A 23,191-nucleotide genomic window follows, 5' to 3' on the forward strand; every position below is an offset into this window, starting at 1 on the left:
AAGCCTCTCTAGTGTCCCTTGGAGGGCCCCATACTTCATAGTGGAAACCACTGCCATAGGGTGCTGGTTGCTACAGAGTAACCAGAAAAACCTTTTAAATGGATATGACGTCCGGCCGCCGCCCCTCTCCATAGTTTGAATAAAGTTTACCAGTTATATCGCAAGGTCGGAAACTGTATGATTTCAAAGTAAAAATGTTCCCACTTAATTTATTAATCTCATGGATTAAGTTTCATTTCATAGTCAGGCAACATATGTTGTATTTTTCATTTTGTCTTTAATACTTCCAGATATTGGTAAACCTAACTGAAATGACTTATATGGCCCCTTTCATACAAACATGTGAAACAAATACCTTTGTTTCACATGTTTGTATGAAAGGGGCCATATAAATCATTTGTTCAATTCACAATTCACTTGAAATGTAAAAGGGTAGATAATAACGTAGTAATACATTTTAAACTCAAACAGAGTTTTAAGATTTTACGCAAGTAAAGTGTATGCATGTATTTGACTTTCTACACCAGACGTGGTTTTATTTTGAAAATACTGACCGGATGTTATGTGTCGTACTTTGGCTAATTGACGATTGTGTCAGTCAGACGATCGATGGTGCCACTGCTGAGCAGAAAAACGGACGAAAAGATTTGTAAATTGGCATCACCAAGCGAAGTAACTCTTCAATTAAACTCTTACGTCAGGAGGAATAACCCTGTGCGAGGTAAGTCAAAACTAAGAATTACAAAACTTTGTACCATTTAACTTTTTACTGAAGGCTCTGTGGCTAATTCGCTAACATTGGAGCTAACGTTAAGAGGCTAACGTCAAAAGTTTTAACGTTACTTCCCGATGGGAGGCGGATGGTAAAGTGGTAATACAAAATGTAAATGATTTCCTTTAGTGAAAGCTACAATAGCAAAGAAGGATATCAGGTTTGTAACAAGTTATTGGTTCCCCTAGCTCGCCGTTAACTATGTATTACACGGTTTCGGCAACAAGGGTATATCAGGGTTTCGAAAGTCCATAGACTTAATATAAATTAAGCTAGCACCGTTAGACTGGAGTTCAACATGTCACTGTAATTCACTTTAGTTATTAACCTGGTTACTAAATGTAGTTTCTTCAGGGAGTTTTACCCCAGCTGTTTGGTTTTCTCAGGGCTAGACTAGTGTTTCATTGCCTGGAGTGATAAAGGGCGGGGCAGGTTTCGCAAAGATAATCATGTCCTATCATCCTGCATGTGTGCCTACAGCATTACATAATGTTCAATGGAGAGAGATGGTTCAATTCCTGCAGGCTGCCTGTTCCTCTGATCGGTGCTCACTGTTTGAAAATGCGCAGTGCCAGCCAGCTGCCAAGTCCTGTCCTGACTCATATACTGCACATGTAACCAGTGGTGGAAGAAGTACTCTGATTTCCACTTAGGTAAAAGTAGCAATAACAATATGTAAAAGTACTTAGTTCTGAGTAAAAGTCCTGCATTCGAAATCTTACTTGTGTGCAAAAGTGTCAGCATCTTAATATACTCAAAGTATTTCAGAATCGCATAAATAGTGAGTGGGTTGATATTATGATTATTGATGTGTTTTTATCACAGCTGCTAAAGGCGGAGATCATTTGAATAACTTTACTTAACCTACACAGTTATGTCAAAGTTTGATCCTTATTTATATCATAATATAATCAATTAAATAATTGATGTATATTCTGAATTTAGCTAATAATAAAAAAATAACTAGGAACAAACACAATTCAAATAAATAAAGTGGAGTCAAATGTACAATATTTGCTTCTTAAATGTAGTGGATTAGAAGTATAAAGTAGCATAAACTGAGATAACTCGGGTAAAGTGCAAGTACCTATACATTGTAAAATGTTTGTATGTACCAAAGTTGCACACACTGAAACACATTTGTTATATCAATCAGGACGTTTGTGAATGTACAGTCTTTTCTTAGAGCATGACAAACACACTCATGATATGTTGGTGAATCAGAGGACGTTCTCAGTCATCTCAGTCATGCAGAGTATTTAGACATGCCTGGTGACAGCAAGAGGGTTGATACCTATGTGGCTTTGTTTGTTGGTAGTGTTGTCAGGGTAAAGCAGTAGTGAAATCTTCTTGTTCCTTATATCTGAAGCGGGCCCTGTGAACTGGGTGTTCTGTCACAGATCTGAGCTAAACTTAGAATGGGTATTCCAATATAGGCTGAAGGCGCTGCTCTCCATTTAGAGGGGATCTTTTGGGTGTATTCTGCAAGAGCAAACATTTAGCAGTTAAAGGGATGCGACACATTGTAGCCGAATTAAATCATGTTATTCTTGTAGTATAAGTTAACATCAACTACTCCCATCAAAGTAGTAGAGTAAAAAGTACATTTGTAAGCAAAACTGGAAAATAATAAATGACTTAATGAGCTGGTTTTCTTATTCTTCAATGAATATACAATGTATTTAGTTAGACAACATAAGCAGTACATCAAAGTTAGAGATGAGCTTGTTGGAAGTTGTAATGCGATTTTTTCCCCCGTTTTCTTTTGCATTTCTAGGCAAAATATATAAATAGATCTATCATAAGAATTTGAGTCTTAACTAGAATTCAAAAGACAGACAAATAGTAAGAGTCACTTTTAATGCAAAAAGTACAGATATTTGCTGGTACCAGCTTCCTGAATGTGAGTATTTTATATCATACCCAATAACTTTTCACTCTGATTTTTCGAAGTGATGAAATCACCTTGAACTTTAGGAAATTATAGTGCTCATTTATTGATATTGATAATAACATATATATCTTAGTTACATTCCTTATTCACAGGTTTTTCAGCTCATTGTGAATGCAGTAAACAGCTCCAGAACCTTTTAAATCAGATGTTTGGTTCTTCTGTGATTTGTTATCTTTGTTAAAAAATGGTGTGAACACATACAGTATGGAATACAATATACCAGGTCACAGGGTTAGCTAGCAGATGGCTTTTGTTCGTGGCCCTTTCCTGAAAGGTCTGTCACTTTAAACGCATCACATGACACTCAGCGTGCCGGACAGTGGCTTCCACAGGAAAATGTGTCCCGTTCGGTGACGTCAGGATCTCCCCTTCCCTGTCATGTAATACTGGATTTCCCTCCATTATGTTGCGCTCTCTGTGCTGGCGTGTCCAGTGGAAAATGCTTGAAAGTGTGGAACAAACGCCATTGTTTTTCCCTTCCCATGGAGCAAGTGGGACTGGTCAGTTCTGTTGAGGCTACTGCTGACCTGCTGCTAATGGACCAACGGTTGAACTGTCTGCCTCTGTCAGTGATATCTATTAAGGCTGGATTGGTGAGAGTGACTTACCAGGAGGCTTCTCCACATTAGAAAGGCCATGTCTCTCAGAGATCAGCAGGCCCTTGCAGCTGTTGAGCTCGCATGAGGAAGGAGGGCAGAGTTGAAAGAAAATCAAGGTCATGACCTGCGTTTGCCATGGAAACGTTTGACCTTCAAGCTTATGTGCAACAAGAGAGAAATAAGCAAAGGAATGATTGTATTTTTTTCTCTCATAGCCCAGTCGGGACTTAGCCGCGTCTTGCTGTGAAACTGTAATATTGAAGGGATAGATCGGCTCAGCTGCACTCCCTGCCTGGGAGATATCGGGGCCGTTTTGTGCAACAAAGGAAGGAAATGGAAACAAGGGGAAAATAACTTGCTTAGATAAGCAGTTTTCATGTGATTAAGACATGAAGCCCTCTGCACATGGACTGTTTTTAAGCTTGTTGTTACGCAATCACACTCTCTAGCAGTTGTCATGATTATTTAAGTTAGTTGAGAGTTGCTGTGTCTTCTTGTTTTCGTTCATTCTGAAGTAATGTTAGGGAATAATTCTCCTGGACTCCTAGATATCTAACCTCTTTGCCCTTTGACGTGTATGACCAACCCTGACGTCTGTTATCTCCCTTAAGGAAATGGGCTGCTTCAGCCATAATGTTGTTGTTCCCATTCTGTGACCGGGCAACCCTGGTCACAGATGGTTTATTGTTGTGGGTACACTGGGATACTTCCTTCTCTGTGTTTGTGGACTCCAAGGTGTGAAATCTTCGAGACCACAAGTGTCTCAAGTAACTCAGTGTTCCCAACTGTTTAGGCTATCTTCTCAAATATGTTGATTACTCTCTGTGAAACCAGTTAAATGGGCTAACGAGAGAGAGGCGCTCCAGAATTGATGTGGCAACTCTCCCGTGCAGTCAGAACCTCTGACTCTGACTTGTGATGTGAATCCTCCGGCCGAACCTCCTAAATAAACCATCAGTGTTTGACAGCAAAGCTCCTGCTCTTCCCGTGTCTCCTTCCTGAGTCGGTGACTCCCACTGCATTGCTGCACAGAAGTTTCCCCCACAATGGTCAGTAGAGCTACCACCAACAATTGTTTTAATTATGGATAACTGTAAGTATTGCTTTCTAGATTCTTTGTTAGTTCTATACAATTGTGGAATATGCCCGTTTCTAAAGCAGATCAATGTTTGAAATAGTTCCAAGTTTCTGAAAACTAAGTGTCTTTCCTGAAAGATTGAACTAATGAAAGCAATGACTTGTCAGTTCCTCTTGTTTTTAAAACCGTGGAGATGTAAGTCAGACATTCTCATTCACACACTCTGTAGCAGTGTTGTTTCTCTTGCTTGCGTTGACAATCGTGCAGACAAGGCTTCCTGGAAGGTCTCAATATTTAGCAGGAAACTACATTTGACATAGGAACCCTCAGGATAACTCCACTTACTGGCACACATTTCCCCTCTGCAGCCGTCTCTGATTAGTAGACAGAACCAAATGTAGAGATTGTGTGACATTAAGCTGCTGATGTCCTTGCTATTTCTGTTGATACGAGTTTATTCTCAAGTGACCTGCCCTAACCATCACCACAGTTTAAAACACACAACCTTGCACATCTTTACTGCACACAGGGATTCATGAAGTGCAGTAAGAAAATGTTGTTGGTTCCACACATTCGCAGCTCCAGGGCAGGTATGCATGTGCCTGTCATCTCATGCATGAGCTCATCTCTCTCTCTGTATGACACTGTTTCAGTGTGACAAGCCCCAGAGCACTCTGAGGAACATAAACACGGGCGGATGAATAGACAGTCTGCTGGTGGTTTCTGGGAAAGAATATGCTCTTGTTCACAAGGTCCTATTTTGAACCACCATCTTTCAGATATTTTGAACATTTGTCTTTCGTATCTCTCATTTATCTCCAATAGAGTGCCCGGAGAATGAGTCCTAAACCCCAGAAATGAGGTAGAATTCGTGCACTTCAGGTTCCCTCGTCTCAAAGTCTATTGTTTTTTTGAATGGGTGATTCTTGAAATAATGTCTGCGGTTGTTCACGTTTTGTTCTATGACATCAAATATGCCAATACACCATACCCAACATAAAAGTCACCAGACTTGGAAACTCAACTACTCACTTATCACCTTACAGCCTCTTTGTGTTTATACTCTTCTAATTACATATTGTGAACACTTATATTTATCAATGTAACACCCTAAGGGAAAGGTTTTTGTGGAAGGGGTTGACACTTTAAATCAAATCACAAGTTTGAAGCTCAGAGGTGAGGTTGAAGTCAAGTGACCTTGGTGAAGTTTGCCTATAGCAAATAACAAATGACGTTTATTTGAAAATACATTTTCTCTTGCTGAACAAAATATAGAAAAGAAACATTAATGTGAACTTGTATTTGTCACAAAGTGTATCTTCTGGAATAATCTAAAGATCCCTTTGGCAGGGGATCCAGAGATGCTAACACTGTATTTCCCACCCCCCCATATTGGTTATAAAGGTCATTGGCATCCTGTGTCTGTTTGCAACAGCACTGCACAGTAAGATTTCATGTGCTTTTAATAACACACACGTTCATCTCTTGCTTTTGCTGTCTCACTGTCTCCCTCTCCTCCCCCATTAGCCTGCTGCTTGTCACATGCAGCTGTCGCTCTGAATCACCTTTCTCAAATGGAAAAGAAACGACCAATATTAGTTATCCTGACTTTAAAACACCAAAGCCAGCTTCAGCTTTGGAAATGTGGATACAACCGTTGTAGTGACAGTGTGGGAACTTGCTTAACATGCCAAAGTTCAGTTTAGGAATGAGGAATGCATCGTTCACTTCTATCTTAGGGCTTGTTGTCAGCAACCAAATTCCAGCTTTCTGAGTGCATTTACTTATCAGACTTCAGTGCGTATCATTGTTGTGTTTAATTATGTAATCGCTAAGCTTGTAATCTAAGCCCCTCTGTTTCTGCAACCTTGATGAAGCCATGCATCTGTTGCTTAAAATCTAAATCACAGACCCAATGATTAATGGTCATTTCTCCAAGTTTCCCTCATGCACACGTGTGTTCTGGTTACGTGCATAGCAGCTCATAGTGATGGGTTTTCCAGTGTTCCCCTGTAGAGTGACAGATTAAGTGGACTTTAGACATGGCCTTAGTCAACAGCGTTATTTGCAGTTGTAGGTCAAGCTGCATTCAATTGTTTAACTCCTTCCAAATGTCCTACAGAGCCAAGGGTGTGCAGACGCTTGTTCCTGTTTGCTGTTGACTAAATCAGGTCTCGGAAATTACTTTTGTCGCAAAGGAATTCCCAATTCATTGTTGTGGCTTAAGATATTTTGGAGGTTATTTGTCCTTGAATTGTAATCGTAAGTTTTGCTAGTAAACCCACAACGTTACAAAACTTTAGCTTGATCCAAGGACTACAAAATGTATACCTGTTGGGTGATACGTGACAGGATCATTTTATGGGACAAGAGAACATGTATTCTCATGATATAGTTTAGAGGCTTAATGTCTACATTTCCTTTATCCACTACATGATCAGTTCTCCAAATGTTTGTGTGTTAATATCCCCAAACTATTCTTACATTGTTAAGACAAAGGTAACGAGTCAAAAGTAACTTGATATTTCATTCTGTCGACCTTACATTCTGTGTGCACTGCAGAGGAAGATACTAAGTACTCAGGTTGTCTCTTGTTTAAATCTTGTATGCTTCTGTGATCATGCTCAGTGGAAATGTGTGCGCACTGCTCAGTTTGATGTCAGGAGACTTGTTGCCATGTTTAGACTGGATATTTGTGGCTCGGTCCATGTGTCCCCCGTGTGTCTAATGCTGCAGCGCAGATTGAGGAATGAAGAATATGGACAGCTGCTGGGGAAACGCAGCAGGGACATGAAGACAGGCCTGGGCTGGAAACGGTGTGATTTCCATGCTGATAATTAGGCTTGAATTTATCCACACACACCTCTTGCAAAATGACAATGCAATGGATCTCTAACAGTCACGTGTGTGTGTGTGTGTGTGTGTGTGTGTGTGTGTGTGTGTGTGTGTGTGTGTGTGTGTGTGTGTGTGTGTGTGTGTGTGTGTGTGTGTGTGTGTGTGTGTGTGTGTGTGTGTGTTGTGTGTGTGTGTGTGTGTGTGTGTGTGTGTGTGTGTGTGTGTGTGTGTGTGTGTGTGTGTGTGTGTGTGTGTGTGTGTGTGTGTGTGTGTGTGTGTGTGTGTGTGTGTGTGTGTGTGTGTGTGTGTGTGTGTGTGTGTGTGTGTGTGTGTGTGTGTGTGTGTGTGTGTGTGTGTGTTGTGTGTGTGTGTGTGTGTGTGTGTGTGTGTGTGTGTGTGTGTGTGTGTGTGTGTGTGTGTGTGTGTGTGTGTGTGTGTGTGTGTGTGTGTTGTGAACTACAAACGCAGTTAAAGAGCGGATTGTTCCTCAGCTAGCAGTGACCACAATACTCTCCTCTGTCCATGTCCTGTCCTTCAGGGCACGGGCCATTGGCCAATGACACGCACACACACACACACACACACACACACACTGAACGAGCCATCAAATTCTCGCTGAAAGAGGCCCTGTGTGTTCACACTGCACTAAAATGCATTCAGTTTGATCACAAGTGGACAACTCAAGAAAGATGGGTATTTTTGTAGAAAGTATCAATTATTATCGTGTGTCTGACTCTTACAGGGAGTGAGTCATGGAGAAATGGCTCTAGGGCTGTAACCAGTTATTATTTTTACCATTATTTAATTTATCAATCATTCTTTAAGCAATACATCAATTATTTAGTTGGGTCATCACCATTGAGTTCAAATGTGTCTCCCATGGTTGCAGTACTCTGATGGCAGGTGTCCCCTGCAGGTCACAGCTGTACAGAAACACTCTCTGAATATATATAGTTACCAGATAGCAGATCAGAAGGGAGCGAGTCAGCCTGCAGAGAGAGGAGACTCTTCAGGCTGATGGAGACAGCAGGAGAGGAAGAGGATGGAGGGGATGAATAAAGGGAGACTGTTGAGAGTGAAATGATGGCAGTGAGGAGAGAAACAGAGGACTGTCTGTGGTCCCCGTCTGAAGGAAGCGGAAGCTGCCCGCTGTGTGCTTCTTGACAGTTTCTTTTACTCTCTCAGAATTTCACACACACACACACACACACCTGCTGCCTTGATTATCAAACCAGATCACACACTTTCACTCCCCTCACACTTCCATTTCTAGTATCACTCCTCAGAACTACTCACTTTCTCTCTCATTATTATTCACCCTTATTCTCAGTGTCTTAGGTATGTTGTTGCGACAGAATGATGAATGTAGATGTTCTCCTTTGGCTGTTGGTTTCATAGAAATAAACAGTGAGTAACCGACTGATTAAAAGATATGGTTTCTTTCCCGTTGAGTGAATATATTTAGTAACTCAGCGGTCTCTAAGTTTGGCTCATTCTATACTGAATTTGAAAGCTTATCTGGAAGTGTGTATTATGAATCTACATGCATATCTTTTACAATGTATCTATATGTTGATCAATAGTTTTCCCTTTCATTTTGTCATTGTATGGAGTGGAATATTCAGCAAGTAAAATAAATGTGTATGGTGTAATCAAGCTCCAGCAAAGAGTTAATATTTCTTCTTCATAACATACTAGATATAATATATGAATAGTCAATTTAATATAGTTCAATATTTTTCTCTTTTTGAACAAAGACGTATTGATTGGTCATGATATTGATTGATTGTGATATTACATTTTTTTAAGCTTGCATACTTAATGACATTTATATTTGTAGTTTTAGGCATTTCTAACAACTGAGCTAAGAGGCCGTTTTAATCACATTCATTAAATGACACTTTATTTATTTGATGTTTTGTTTTGTCCAGGCCCTGCACTCTGAGTGTGACTTGGAGCAGCAGCCATGTCGGGCTCCTACGATGACTCCATGATGGATGTCTCCAGTGACAGCTTCTGGGAGGTGAGACGCTTCACTTTCTTGACACTACCTGCCCTTCAATCCTTGCGTATTGAGATGACAATAACATCTGGTTACATTTGAATATTAGTGAATATACCAAGTTAACCACAACGCAACGTAAAATCCTCCTGTTTAAATATTTCATAAATAATCATCTCAACTCAGAGAGCATAATCTAGGTTAAAGGCTAACACTTTCTAGCTCCTTTTAACCAAGTTGCTGTTTGTCAGGTTGGTAACTACAAGCGCTCAGTGAAACGGGTAGACGATGGCAGCCGGCTCTGTAATGATCTGATGACCTGTATTCATGAGCGAGCACGTATTGAGAAGTCCTACGCACAGCAGCTCTCAGAATGGGGAAAGCGCTGGCGCCAACTCATAGACAAAGGTAGGAATATTTATATTCAACTCAAGCTTTACATGAAATTGTGTGAAGCTGTTAGCGTCAAATAATATAGCAATTCAATAAATGAAAAAGGTCCCTGTGATTGTGTGCTTTCTTTGAGACAATAATATGAAATAATAATAATGCCTTGACACTGATGGTGAGTAACTCTTCCCTCAGGCCCTCAGTATGGCACGCTGGAGCGGGCGTGGTCTGCTCTGTGCACGGAGGCGGAGAAGGTGAGCGAGCTCCACATGGACGTGAAGTCAGCGCTGATGGGAGAAGACTACGAGAAGCTGAAGAACTGGCAGAGAGACTCGTACCACAAACAGATGATCGGCGGCTTCAAAGAGACTAAAGAGGCTGACGACGGCTTCCGCAAGGCTCAGAAGCCCTGGGGGAAGAAACTCAAAGAGGTGTGGGTCTCAAACGGGATAATGAACTAGTTTCATTTGTATTATAGGGGCATATTTAATTACGAGTAACTATCAGAATGCACTGATATCATTGAACACTTACTGTGACTTTATCAAAAAGACAATAATGTATTTAAAAAAGCCTTCAATTTATTTATTTTTCTTTGACCCCCCCCAACTATTTAAAAAGTTGTATTTGACTAAGTAAAGACAAAACATCCCAGTATTTTAGTCCACTAAAATAGGATGAGGTTGACTAAATCAGAAAATATCTAAAAAAGAACATTTAAAAGAAGATTAAATAAAGAAAAAATGCTGACAAAATTACACATAATGATGTGTCTGTCTCTATAAACAGCTTTACAGAAACCACAGGTTAGCCATTTTCCAAGTCACTGATTATAGCCATGACTATGAATGTAACCCTCCAGTCCACATGACTGCATATCCCTGACTCACTATTGTTTCCCTCCTTGACTACCTGCTAACTAAACAACAAGCGGAACATCATTTGCAACCCTCTTCATATTGAATAAGAAAGCTATTACCAAACATTGTGTGGCCGCCGGGAACTGTATCCTGTAGTCCTTTGACTGTCAGTAGAAGGGAAGGAAACACAGAGGGAGGCTGGCAACCCCGAGTTCAAAATCAGGTCACTGTATTTCCTACTAATGCTTTCATTTTAGCAGCCTGTGTACCCGGCAGCAAACACATTGCTTTCTGTCCCCACACAGGCATATAAGAGCGTCCACAGCCAAGTATTTGTATTTTCAAAAAGCCATTTTGCAACCTCCAGACTCCTTGCCCCCATTTCCTGTGTGTGTGATGTCACTTTGGGTGGTGACATCCTGGCCTTGTCATTGAGCAGCGACAGAACAATACAGTTTTGTAGCCCGAGTGATTTATTGATTGAAAAGACAGACAGTGACAGCGGGTAGGGGGCAGAGAGGAAATGAGGCTAATTAATTGGTCTAGAAAAATTATACGCTGACATGGGTGACGTGTGCATTATGTCAATAATAGACACGGCATGAATACAGTGCGAGTCCAAGGCCCTCGTGGGTTTCTGTAATATTAAATTAGAGAGGAAGACAGGCTGATGTCTCTACGAATGTCCTTGTGTTCTTCACATGGCCTTCAGCCAGTTATTCTAGTCACACCACAGGGCCCTCTTCAAATAACACCACAATATCTGAGTGCGTTTCCTCAATTGTTATCTGTTGGAATTTAAATATAAACAAAGTGATATAGGAGTGGTTCCTTTCATAAATGCATCACTCATCAAACTTATCTGGCATCAGTGTTTCACTTTTTCTGTTTATAAAGTTAATTCATTCAGACATCATTTTCATTTCAAACGGAGAGAAAATCAAATGACATGGCATGACAACATGGCAATGGCTGTAACATTCAGCACATTTTGAGAAAAGACAGCTATGTTTAGGCCCATTTCCAACACCTTAACCCAAAAGAGAGGTTGTCTATATCTCGTTATCCCTCAGTCACACCACAGACACCAATCTTTCTACACTTCTACAGTTGTTGGTTCCAAGTTACTTTAAAAGACTGGCACTATTAACTGCATTTCTTTGTTTATTGCTGACTCCAGATGGAAACGATGAAGAAGTCATACCACTCTGCCTGTAAAGAAGAGAAGCTGGCAGCCAGCAGGGAGACAAACAGCAAACTGGAGAGCAACAACAACCCCGAATCCCAAAAGAAGCTCCAGGAAAAGGTGGAGAAGTGTCAGCAGGAGGTGGAGAAGGTAGGGCTTCCTTTGGAAAGACATGGACGTTGTATTTTTCTAGAAAAGCTTCTTAAGATATTATTTTTCCCCTCGCTATCTCAATTTCTAGTCAGGTCTGTACCAAGAAACCTCTTATATTATTCTATAGAAGCAAGAAACTAAACCCCTTTGTTTTGGTAGCTGTAACGTTTATTTATTTTTCACAACCATTTTTAGGTGAATAATATTTGAAACCTGTGTCTTTTGGACTTACATCTATAACATATCATACGACAATAGCAACAGAGAAAGCCACATTATGATCAAGGTCGAGAATAATTCATGTGTTTTTAATATGTTTTTAATGTCACTTGATTCCTCTTCTCTCCCAGACTAAAGAACGTTATGAGAAATCCCTGGAAGAACTGGACAAGCTGACCCCTCAGTACATGGAGAACATGGAGCAGGTGTTTGAGCAGTGGCAGCAGTTTGAAGACAAACGGATTCGCTTCTTCGGGGAGCAGCTGCTGGAGGTTAAACAGCACCTCGATCTCTCAACCAATCACAGGTCAGAGGTCACATGACAGCCTCATGGGCAGACAGGGAAGTGAGAGATTTGCTATCACCTATTCATAATGTACAATAATGCCTCCTCAGATTCCAGACAATCTACCACACGCTGGAAGACACGGTTACTGCTACTGACGTTGAAGAGGACCTGAAATGGTTCCGGTCCAATCACGGCCCCGGCATGCCAATGAACTGGCCCCAGTTTGAGGTACTACAGCTCTTACGTATTGTAAAAATGCATAATGTTTGATATGGGATTAGTGGAGAAGAAATATCGATAACGCTTCTCCATTTGTTCCCAAAAAGTGTTCATGTCGCAGATATATATATATATATATATATATATTTGACCTAAGAACAGTGAGAAGCAATTTTTTTTCACATGGATTTTAGTATACCATTAGGCGCATTCACACCGCAGTACTTTTCCCACAAAGGTTCATGAGAATTTAGTTCATGAGAACTCTTTGAACCTGGGGGTGGATTAGGCAAATGAAGCCGCTGACGTTACTTCTTCTTCTTCTGCTTTGGGTTTACTGGCAGGCCGCAAACCACTTCACGGCGTATACTGCCGCCCAAAGTCGCCGGAGTTAGGGACTGGCTTCAGTAGAAGCTGCTGGGAGTCCCAGCAGCCTTCCGAGTAAATCGCCAGAACGCCGACACCTCCTCATCTCCACCGCTCCCATGTTTTATTTTGTGTTGCCATAAGTTAGCCTCTCTGCGTTTCTGCGCTGGGCTAATGCTAATAATGCTAATGCGAGGATAATAAAATGGCGGCTTCACAAAACTTTTTGGGAGTTTTACGGGGCGTGGTTTGCAATCCGCCCAGCCAATCAGAAATATAGCTCTTTTCTCACAAGAGAGCCGTACGAAAGTCCCTGCTCTCTAGCAGCTCTCTGCTCTCTAGCAGGGACTTTCGTGGGGGTAAAAAGGTTCTCATTAACACATTTTAGTACCGGCTCTTTTTGGTGTGAACGCGATAAAGAGGCTAACGTCCACGCTAGCTGCTATATGTTTTGCATTGAGGTGATACTTGAGGCTTGATGTGCTGCGGTGATATGCGAATTCCTTTTTGCATAATTTGCACACAACCGTGCTCTTATCGACGCTTCCATCCGTCCGTTTTTAAAAACAACATTTCCCACTGTTGTTCACTGTGGTTTGTTGTTGTCTGAAGTCATGAACGTTAGTTGGTGCTCCAGTATAATCGGTACGCCTGAAACTCATCCAGTGAGAAACGTTCCGCGGTGCAAAAATAAGTGCGATTAAAATGCGTGAATTTTTTTAACGCGTTAATTTTTGTGTAATTAATTAATCTTAATTAACGTGTTAAAGTCCCGGCCCTAATATATATATACACACATTAGGATCTTTTTTTATTTTTGACTTGAAGACAAAGTAATGATCCTTATATTTTGTTTAGGGAGGTTATAATGACTAATTACAGTCCTTGCATAGCTTGAAATGCTAGCATCTCTTATAAAAATAACGAGTGCTCTCCCAGGCCCAACTGCAAAATGGACAGAGAATATATGAAAAAACGTCAAGCGAAACATTACAATATCTGTGTAACATGTAGCCCAAGCTGGACTCAATGTGCTGTGTCATTTTTGTCATTGATGTATGCTGTTTGGCAGCAGGGGGTTAAAGTAAATTTCTCCTCAGCCGTCAGAGCAGCAATGAGGAATGAAGTTTCTGTCATCTTCCCAACAGGAGGTGAAATAAGAAAAAGAGGCCGCAGAGGGAAAGAAAAGCTCTGTGCGCTTGCATTGCTACAATTGACAGCTCTTTAAATGCTCTTGTAGGCATAGCTGTTACAATGGAGCGACTTATTGGAAGGCTTTTTAAGAAAGAAAGACACATTTTCTCTGACAAGACACACACACAATCAAAAAGAATAATCTGTAAGTTAAGTCTACCAGGGTATATATTAAATTAAACTTAACTAAGTGATGTAATCAATGTCAACAACAATACAACATGTTTGTATCTTGATTGCTTTACAAGATCCTGGCTCTTGGTCATGTTATTTGTTATAGAAATAATACCTAAAATACTTTCCTGGTGTAAGTGTACTAACTAACATTTCTGAGTGCTACATATGACACTCCACACATTAAGGACTAGGCTGTGTTGTCCTCATTAACCCTTTCCACACCTGCTTCCCTTTCCCCATGTCTGACAGAATCTTGATTGGTCCCATCCTCGCTCGTTTAAGAGAAGGTCCATTGTAGTGAGTTCTGCATGGGAGGGCTGCTCCCCTTCACAGCAGCCATGGGGGGGGGGGGGGGGGGGGGGGGAATCCTTTTTTTCCAATAACACTCTCATTCCTTAATGCCTCTTTTTCTGAGTGTTTGACGTGGTTGTGTGTGTCTATCTTTTACTCATTGAATATTTAGCTTTATTTCAAAGATCACAGCTCTGTCCTTTCCAAACATATGTTGATATTTCCACATTTGTTCCTTTTACTTGAAAACTGCAGGATCTTTACAAACCTTTTTCCTGGATATGAGAATTTCTAGAATTACTCAAAACCTGATTAAACACAGCTGAGACTGTCTCTTCTAACCTTTGAACTCTGACCCCTTTGTGACCAGTCCACTCATAATTCTGTCCACGTGAACCCTGCAGTATGTCACATGATGCCACCATGACTCAGCAATCACTCAGAGGTCATGAACCAGACAGGAAGACCTCTGATCTCTAAACTTTTGAAAGGACTGGTTAATCAGAGGGGTTAGACAAAGACTTTGGAAATCTCAAAGGTCACACTTTCTAATGCTAAGTCATTTAGTCAAAGGGACTGACTCAGAGACATTTACTACCAGCAAAAGTAAGTTTTCATAGATACGGTTAATTTCTCCTAGAAGTAAAAGTCCACTCGTGTGGGGAAACATTTTTCTTTTCTACCGTGTTGCTGTGATGGTCTCTCTTTAATCCACTCTTCCTGGTGGAGGGGAGACTCCTTGGTGCTGTGTTTCTTTTTGCAGGTGATGGATACTGCTCGTGTTCTCTTATCAGGCCAACACTGTACTGTAAAAACACTTGTGCATGTACAATTTCAATACCAGGGTCAGTGTCATGGCCTGAGAAGTGTGTGTCTGGTGCTGTGACTCCCACTACTAGCTGTGAAGGCATGTTTTGAAGATATTTTGTAGTAGTGGATACTCAATGCTAATATGTGTGTGTGTGTGTGTGTGTGTGTCTCCCAGGACTGGTCCATAGATCTAAACCGGACCCTCAGTAGACGGGAAAAGAAGAAGCCATCAGAGGGCGTCACACTGACCGGCATCAGTCAAACTGGATCTGACCAGCCGGTTCAGCCTGCTAAAACCAGCAGCAGGTATATACCTCATCACTCAGCTACTCACTCTTTCTTTCTCTTACACACAAAATCTTTCCATAATACTCACACACACACACACCCACTCACTCACTCACTCACTCACTCACTCACTCACTCACTCACTCACTCACTCACTCACTCACTCACTCACTCACTTACTCTGTCCTTCTCAATCAAACTCCCCACATCAGAGATAATGCCGTAAACCACACGTGGAGTCTTACTCTTTAGGAATGCTTGTAAAGCGCTGCATAAGGGGAGCTCCGCGAGTGACGTCTCGTTCCCATGGCAACAGTAAACATTTTGTCACAGTTTGTTGGGAAAGAAATCCTCCCTGTGGGATTGGAGCCGGCTGGTGAATAGTTGGAAGCCAGCCAAAAAGTAATGTGGAAAAATATCCTTCACACACACACACACACACAGACTTTCGTAGCATGGATCCTGGTACTGGGAAGTTCAAAGACGTTTTTATGAGCAAATAATGTACACACTTGATTCAGATTCAAGCAACAAAAGCTCTATTGATGTATCATGAAATTCAAGCCACTTCATGTTTGATTGGCAGTCTCTAATAGCCTGACGTAATGTTTTAAAGCCAGATAAGATAAAAGTTTAGGTGTCCTTGAAGAGAAATGTGTGTTTGGTGTTGTGGCAACAGCATCCAGGACATAACAGTGGTTCATGGAAACAACAAGAAACATCCGATTAAGATAAAAAAATACTTCTCATGCACCCAACCTTTACGTTTAGAATGTTTAGTGACATTTGATTACCCTGTCATGAGTTCTGGAAACACTCTCCTTTATATACAGACCTCAGTCAGTCCGAGTGGTGTATATGCAGGAATCAGGCGGGTAGTGTCTAGAAGAGTCAACAAAGGGAATGTCAGGCACGGGAAGCATTTGACCTCTGAACTTGGGAATGTTGACTGCCTCTCCCCCATGAAGCCTTTCCAGCTCATTGTTTTCCTGTAATTTCCTACATCTTTGGGCGGGACTTGTTTATGTACAGGATCTGCATCGCTTATAGAGCACTTGAGCTGAAAAAACTATTTCAACATGAAGGTTGGTGACTTATCTTAGTCGTTTTTTATCAGCATCAGAACGCCAGCTCTCAGCCGTACAACACATTTGCACTTTTTGATCTTTCCCCTATCTGTTTATAACACCCCTAGATTATGAAAGTAGTACAGCTCTTTGAATACATTGGTTGGTAGTTTTAAAGCCAGCTTTGTTTGTTGACTGAAACCATCCCATGTTACATTGTGCCAGCGTCCCAGCAGAGCGGTGTTTGTGTAATAACTCCTCAGGCTCAGAGAGCAAGGCATGACTATGCAAACAAAGGCGTTCACTTTTCTCCGCTTCACACTCTGAAGGGCCAACTGCTAATTACTGCTGCTCATGCTCCAATGGTTCAGTAAACAGGGAGGAGAACCCTGTGTTTCCTCTGAATCAGGTGGAGGGTGCACGGTTTTGTTCCTCAATGCGGAGAGTGACAATAAGTAAACAACTGACTTTCTCAGAAAGATTTTGTATTTACACTAAGCTAGAGATTACAATGAAGTGGTTTATGTATCACTCAGAAAGTGTCTTGTTTATGTTTTTATTGCTTTGTGTTAATTATGATGACCATTGTGTGTGGGTTTTTAGCTCAAAGACAAAAACAAGTCATATTGTCGCAATGGTGTCTTTTCTATCTGTTTAGTCTAAAACAGCTCCTTGTTGATGCTACTCAGGCTTATTATAAGATAGATATACAACAATTACTGGGTCATCCATCTCAAAGTTATATTTAAGATAAGAACTTTGTCTCACTTTTTTGTGTGGACCTCAGAAGCTCCGCTAAAGTCAAGCCAAAACGTTCTTAATGCTGCGGTATAGGTCATAAAGTACACCCTCTACATGAATAGCATATTCACACTACAATCTTAAAATTCACAGCAAATATATTTTTCCCAAGGGTTCTTCTTTTATAGTTGTTCTCATCACGCCAATTTATGTTAGTTTTTTATACTTCCTTATTTAATTGTGGATTGAATTGGTCACTGATCAGTGTTGCCAGTCGTAGCATGTTAGCCAACATCTCCACTGAAGGCAACGTTAGCGAGTGTTGTCCTGCGCGTGTGTTCATCGTCTGTGTCATCAGACACGGAAATAACATTTCTAAATCGAAAATTCGCTCGTCAATTTGCTCATATATGTATTTAAAGAGAAATTGTGATTAGTTGTTGTGTCTTTCTACCATAAAAAACATAGTGCTAACAAAGCAGTTGGAAGTGATGCTCATTACTGCAGGGAGTAACTTCATTAGCTGAGTATGCTAACATTTTAGCGTACATTTTAGCGTGTCCACAGGTCATGTATGTCTTCATGTGTGTGCATGTCAGCATTAGATCTCTAAATGTGTCCCATGTTGTCAGCCTGACTGTACCCAGTAGCACAGCACCAGTGGGTTCAAACCCCTTTGATGAAGATGACGGAGAGGAGGAGAAGGAGGAGGAGGAGGATGAGGAGGAGGAGGAGGAGGAGGAGGAGGAGATGGCCGTGGAGCAGCAGCAGACCATAGTCAACCACAACAGTGTGAAAAAAGAGGAAATAAAAACGTTGGTGAACAGAAGAAAAAAAACATCGCCCACCCACTACCTCCCCGCCTTTTTCTTGCTACTTTATGTCATGGATCGCCGTTAGTGCCGCGTGTCTTTCGAAACATTTCTTTGTCTCGGTTACTTTGATCCCTTCTTTCTTTACACCCCTCTCTCCTCCATCAGGTGGCCAGTTGTTGTGCTGCTCTGCATGGTCGCTGGCATTTGCACACAACGCCAATGTGTGTCTGTCCTTCTCTCCTAACAGTGCCATGTCTCACAGAACATTATATGTCATACGCAGGGGGGGGGGGCCGCATGTATCAGCTGTGGGAAATGTCTTACAGTCAGATCTGAATATAGACACTTGTACGCATGTCTTTTATAGCACTTCTCTCACAATTGAAAGAGAGAAAAGTAATTGTAAGTTTATGTAGCAAGAATTTGGTTACAAATATGTCAATTCAAACTTTGAGCTGACCATCATACTGCATTTTTGTTGCAGTAAATCAACAAAAATGCAGGTAAATAAGTTTATATATGTATTAAAAGACACAAGCAGGTCTGACTGTAAATCTTTATGCGTGTGCTGGTGTTTGTTTATTGTTTTCTGGACATATAACTCTTTCTGTCAGAGCAAAGTTCTCTCTTGTGTTCAGGTGGCTCCCTCTGTTGGCCGTTCAGGTTCAAATCCAATCACCCCTTCACAACAATGATTTGTCTCGCTTGGTCTTATGTTGCTGCATTTGTCATGTGTCTGTTGTTTTGTTGCCTTCCCTCAGCATTGTGTGCACTCTCACTCGAAGCTCTTGATCTTAAAGCGTCATCCAAAAAACGTTTGAATCATTTACGTTGCAACCAATCGCTTGCTTTGTAGCATCGATGTCACAAGTAAGCATGTTCACACTTATTTAGGAGGAAGATATTTTCAGGATGAATCACGAAGCTGTCGCCTGATTTTGAAATGAGCTTTTTGTGTGTTTAACTTGGTGTTATTTTTCTTGCTTTTCTTACTTTTGTTACTGCTTATGCCTGGCATGTTGGGTTTCCCCGTTGATGGCCCTGAGATCAACAAAAAATGGCATCTTCTCAGTGTCTCTTTTCCCTGTCCATCCAGCGCGAGCAGTATGGAGAAGACTCAGGACTGGTCAGATGAAGACACAGGTGGTAACCCTTTCTCTGCCAACGGTGACGGCAATCCGTTCGAAGACGAGCCGGTTTCTCCTGTCGTCTCTGTCCCCGTCAAAGCTCTCTACGACTATGAAGGACAGGAGCAGGACGAGCTGACCTTCAAAGCAGGTACATTCCGAATTTGCTCCGGTGGGTATTGTCCACAGTAGATGACCATTACATGTATGATTTGTATGTGTAATGTGTATTTGTAAAGCGCTTTGAGAGTCTTTGATAAAGCGCTATAATAAATGTAAGGATTATTATTATTATTATTATTATTATTCAGTGAATGGTGTGAGGAACTTTCAGACTTGCAAAACCTTTTGCAATTCTGTCTGTTACCTCCAAAAACAAGTCATTTACTCATCAATTTTCTAAGTCATATCTATTTATTTGTGTTATCCTGTGTTTCTAGCTTAAGAACATTTGAATAAGAACGTTTTGCCAGGAATATATTTCCTAAAAAAAGTTCTTAAATCAAATGAATCTGTGAAACAGGTGAGAAAAATGTCCCTGGAAAAAAAGGATTGTCATGTTCTTGGAAAAAAAGGTTGTGGCTGGTTAAATAGGTGAGGTATGTAATTTATTTCAGAAACACTTGTTATATTCCATGGAATGCTCTTAACATCCCGATAGCAATGAATATTTTAAATGCTTTGACAATAAATACATAAAAAAAATTCATCTGTGAAAGCCATAGTGCTGTAAAAAGCACGACCAATCATTTTAGCCGGGTGGCTAAAATAACTGGATGGCCTACCTGCCTGTCAGCCTTCCATCTCTCCACAAACTTATCTCGTGCCCTCATTGGTCATGTGCGCGTTCGTGTGTGTTGGAGGAGGGGCTCTGTAAGGAAGTGGCAGATTTTTTCCGGTTGTGTATTTTCAAATTCTAGCGCACTCGAGCTGGTTTCTCCAAAATTACCTACCCCACCTTTAATTTGTATACATTCATTTACATCAGGGGTGTCCAAACTACGGCCCGGGGGCCAAATGCGGCCCTCAGCAAATTCAAAAAGTATAATGGAATATGGCCCACAAATGAAGCTTGTCTTATATTGTACTTCTGTAAACATATATTACACAGTAGTATTCATGTGTTAATAAGACCACTTTTCAAATAAATTCAGTCAATTAAAGTTGGAAACATTTTCAAAGAAAAAATCCTACTGACTTATTTACATAACAATCTTGAAATACACCCTTCTTATTTCTCCTTATTATAATCAATCGGAGGCTTCTGTTTTAAGGGATGAGCTGCCAACACTCACAAGCATACTTTACCTACATTTGATTGATTTTGCTAACTTAGAACTGAACTGATGAGGCAATATACCTCTAGTGATACGTATATGTTTCTGTATATGTGGCCCTCGGTGAAAAAAGTTTGGACCCCCCCCTGATTTACATGATTTTGGCTACAAGAGGGCAGAAGTTTAACACTACCTCATATTCGGAATCGGACAATCTTGCTAAGCAAACGTTTTCACGGCTGGAAGAAAATAAGTCAAAACACATGGGTGAAACCAAGTTAGATCAGACTTCACATTTTGAATCCATAGTTTCTGTAATATAAATATGTATCCCCTCTTCCTGCTGCCTCCAGGGGACGAGTTCACCAAAATCGGCGAAGAAGATGATCAGGGTTGGTGCAGAGGTCGGCTCAAGGAAGGAAAAACAGGCCTTTATCCTGCTAACTATGTGGAAGACATCCAGTAATGATTTATGACAAATCAATAAATGTGAATACAAAGTAAGTGGTGTGTTGCGAGATGAGTGCGGCTGGAAACGAGGAGGTTCTGCATTATTTGGACCCTTTTCTAAGTGTTGGCGAAGACTGGACCGGTGTTGGAGAAGGAAGGTGGAGAAGTTGCAGATTATGAAAGGACCATTTGAAAAGTTATTGCTCGCCACAGATTGACAGTTAAAAGATGGAAATGTACCACAAGTTTCCAGATGATTCCAAGCTAAGAAGGCCGCAGAGAAAAAATGCTGTTTAAATTATGTTACATTACTTAGAATCCCATTTATGCTGTTACAAAAATAATAGCCTTTTCAAGTATATATTAGAAGAGATTAAATGTATGTGTGGATTTATATATTGTTTAACCGAAACACTGGGAGGACACATCGTCTTGCAATGTTACATGCAGCCTTAATATGGAAGCCATTGAGAAAGATTACCCTTTTTATAACCATGAAGATCTATTTAGGTTTAAAATCATGTTTGCCTTTTAGAACCCAGTCCATTAATGTTAAGTTTTTTCTCTTTTTGGACAAAGAAAGCCCTTATGTTGAGATTATTATGTGAGATTTAACCTGATTTTAAATGAGTGCTTACCTGTCCTGCCATTCCTTTCAGGGTTGTCTTTCCACTCAGTTCATCAACTGTTCTGGTTATTTTTATAAGGAATGATACAAATCAGTGGAGCGTTATCCTGATATTCTTTATTTAGTTCACAATGGATCGGTTCCTCTCGTCACTGCAATTGAATGTATATTCACTGATTGTATTTCCTCACTTATTTTCGCTGATTACTTGTTTTTCCCAGCACTGACCCCCCCTGAACAAACTGTCCTCAAACCTTTCACACAAGTCTCTCTACTTTCTGTTGATTGGAGATTGTAATACTATATGGGTTATTTTACGCAACACTGAAGGTCATGTCAAGACATGGGAGAATATTTGAGTGTTTTTTTGAAAATACATCACAATTGATATAGCAATACAACCACAACCAAGTGTGGCATTGCATACATGCATGTAAATAGCCTGGATGAAAGATATTAGAACAAATTAAGCAGCAATATCACATGATTTGTAGTTAGAAATAGATGATTGTTAATTTATGATGCCACAAGTGCTTTTGTTATACTCTTGTTAGAATGCTGTGACTGAGAATCAGTTTGTATAGTAATTGAATGTTTGATGGCAAACATCCCTTGGATCTGTTATTTTGATATATTTGTACATATTATTATCCCATAACAGATGGCCATACTCATTGAATTAATCAACGAATATGTGAATACTTGTTCATCTTTCCTTTGGATCTATGATATGAATGGACCTGATTTCTGTAGGCTTGCATTTCTGCAAAAATGAACTGCAGGTTTTTCTTTTGAGCAAGCTTCAAATAAATGAAATGCCCAGTGCATCCATGAAATCATTAAACAAAAAGCTATTTGATGTCTCTACCTGCTACATGAGAGGAAAATTAATTTGGTTGTCTTTAATAATAGTGAGAGAGGAGACTATGTTTTCAGGGCATGCTGTCGTCAAAACGCAACAGCTGTTCTTGCACAGTAAGGTTTGTAAATGTTGTCCCACAACATAATAAATGGATTTATTGGATAAGCATTTTGCCTTTGTCTTGAGTACTGATATTTCTTCTTTTTAAATGATACTTTTGATTCCAAAATGTGCACTGTATCTAAAAAAAGAGCCTTATCTTTGTGTGTGTCATGATTCCTAAAAAGTTTTCATTTTGATTTCCCAGCGTCAATAGTTTCGGTGCACAGCTCTCTTGGTTGCAAAGTGTCCTGTTAAATTAAATGTCAAGTCATGCAAATCTGCAGTTGTTTAACATTGCATGTATGTGTTCCACACTCAACATGCTAAAATGTAACTTAATGGAATTGAATACACCAAATTCAATGTACTATTTCCATTTAACAAATATTGTGATATGTTTGTAGTAGTTATCTTGTTGATAAATCAGCATTCAAACTCAG

The 23,191-nt window shown here is 40.4% G+C and overlaps 1 protein-coding gene across 4 annotated transcripts; it reads left to right on the top strand.

The window, feature by feature from the left end:
• The first annotated feature begins 587 nt into the window (after positions 1–587).
• Positions 588–22,817, top strand: pacsin2 (protein kinase C and casein kinase substrate in neurons 2). 4 transcript variants are annotated; one of them, XM_034235798.1, is made up of 12 exons: positions 588–721; positions 9,170–9,261; positions 9,492–9,648; positions 9,826–10,061; positions 11,671–11,826; positions 12,180–12,355; positions 12,445–12,565; positions 14,543–14,590; positions 15,570–15,700; positions 18,123–18,305; positions 19,402–19,583; positions 21,063–22,817. In XM_034235798.1, exons 2-12 carry the CDS (start codon positions 9,205–9,207, stop codon positions 21,173–21,175), a joined length of 1,560 nt encoding a protein of 519 aa, XP_034091689.1. In that variant the 5' UTR covers positions 588–721; positions 9,170–9,204; the 3' UTR covers positions 21,176–22,817. The 4 variants fall into 4 exon arrangements, with proteins under 4 accessions (XP_034091689.1, XP_034091691.1, XP_034091690.1 ...); XM_034235800.1 differs by lacking the exon at positions 18,123–18,305; XM_034235799.1 differs by lacking the exon at positions 14,543–14,590.
• The last annotated feature ends 374 nt before the right edge of the window (positions 22,818–23,191 follow it).

The sequence above is a fragment of the Gymnodraco acuticeps genome, unplaced genomic scaffold (genome assembly GCF_902827175.1).
Source record: "Gymnodraco acuticeps unplaced genomic scaffold, fGymAcu1.1, whole genome shotgun sequence".
In the NCBI taxonomy this organism is placed as follows: Eukaryota; Metazoa; Chordata; class Actinopteri; order Perciformes; family Bathydraconidae; genus Gymnodraco; species Gymnodraco acuticeps.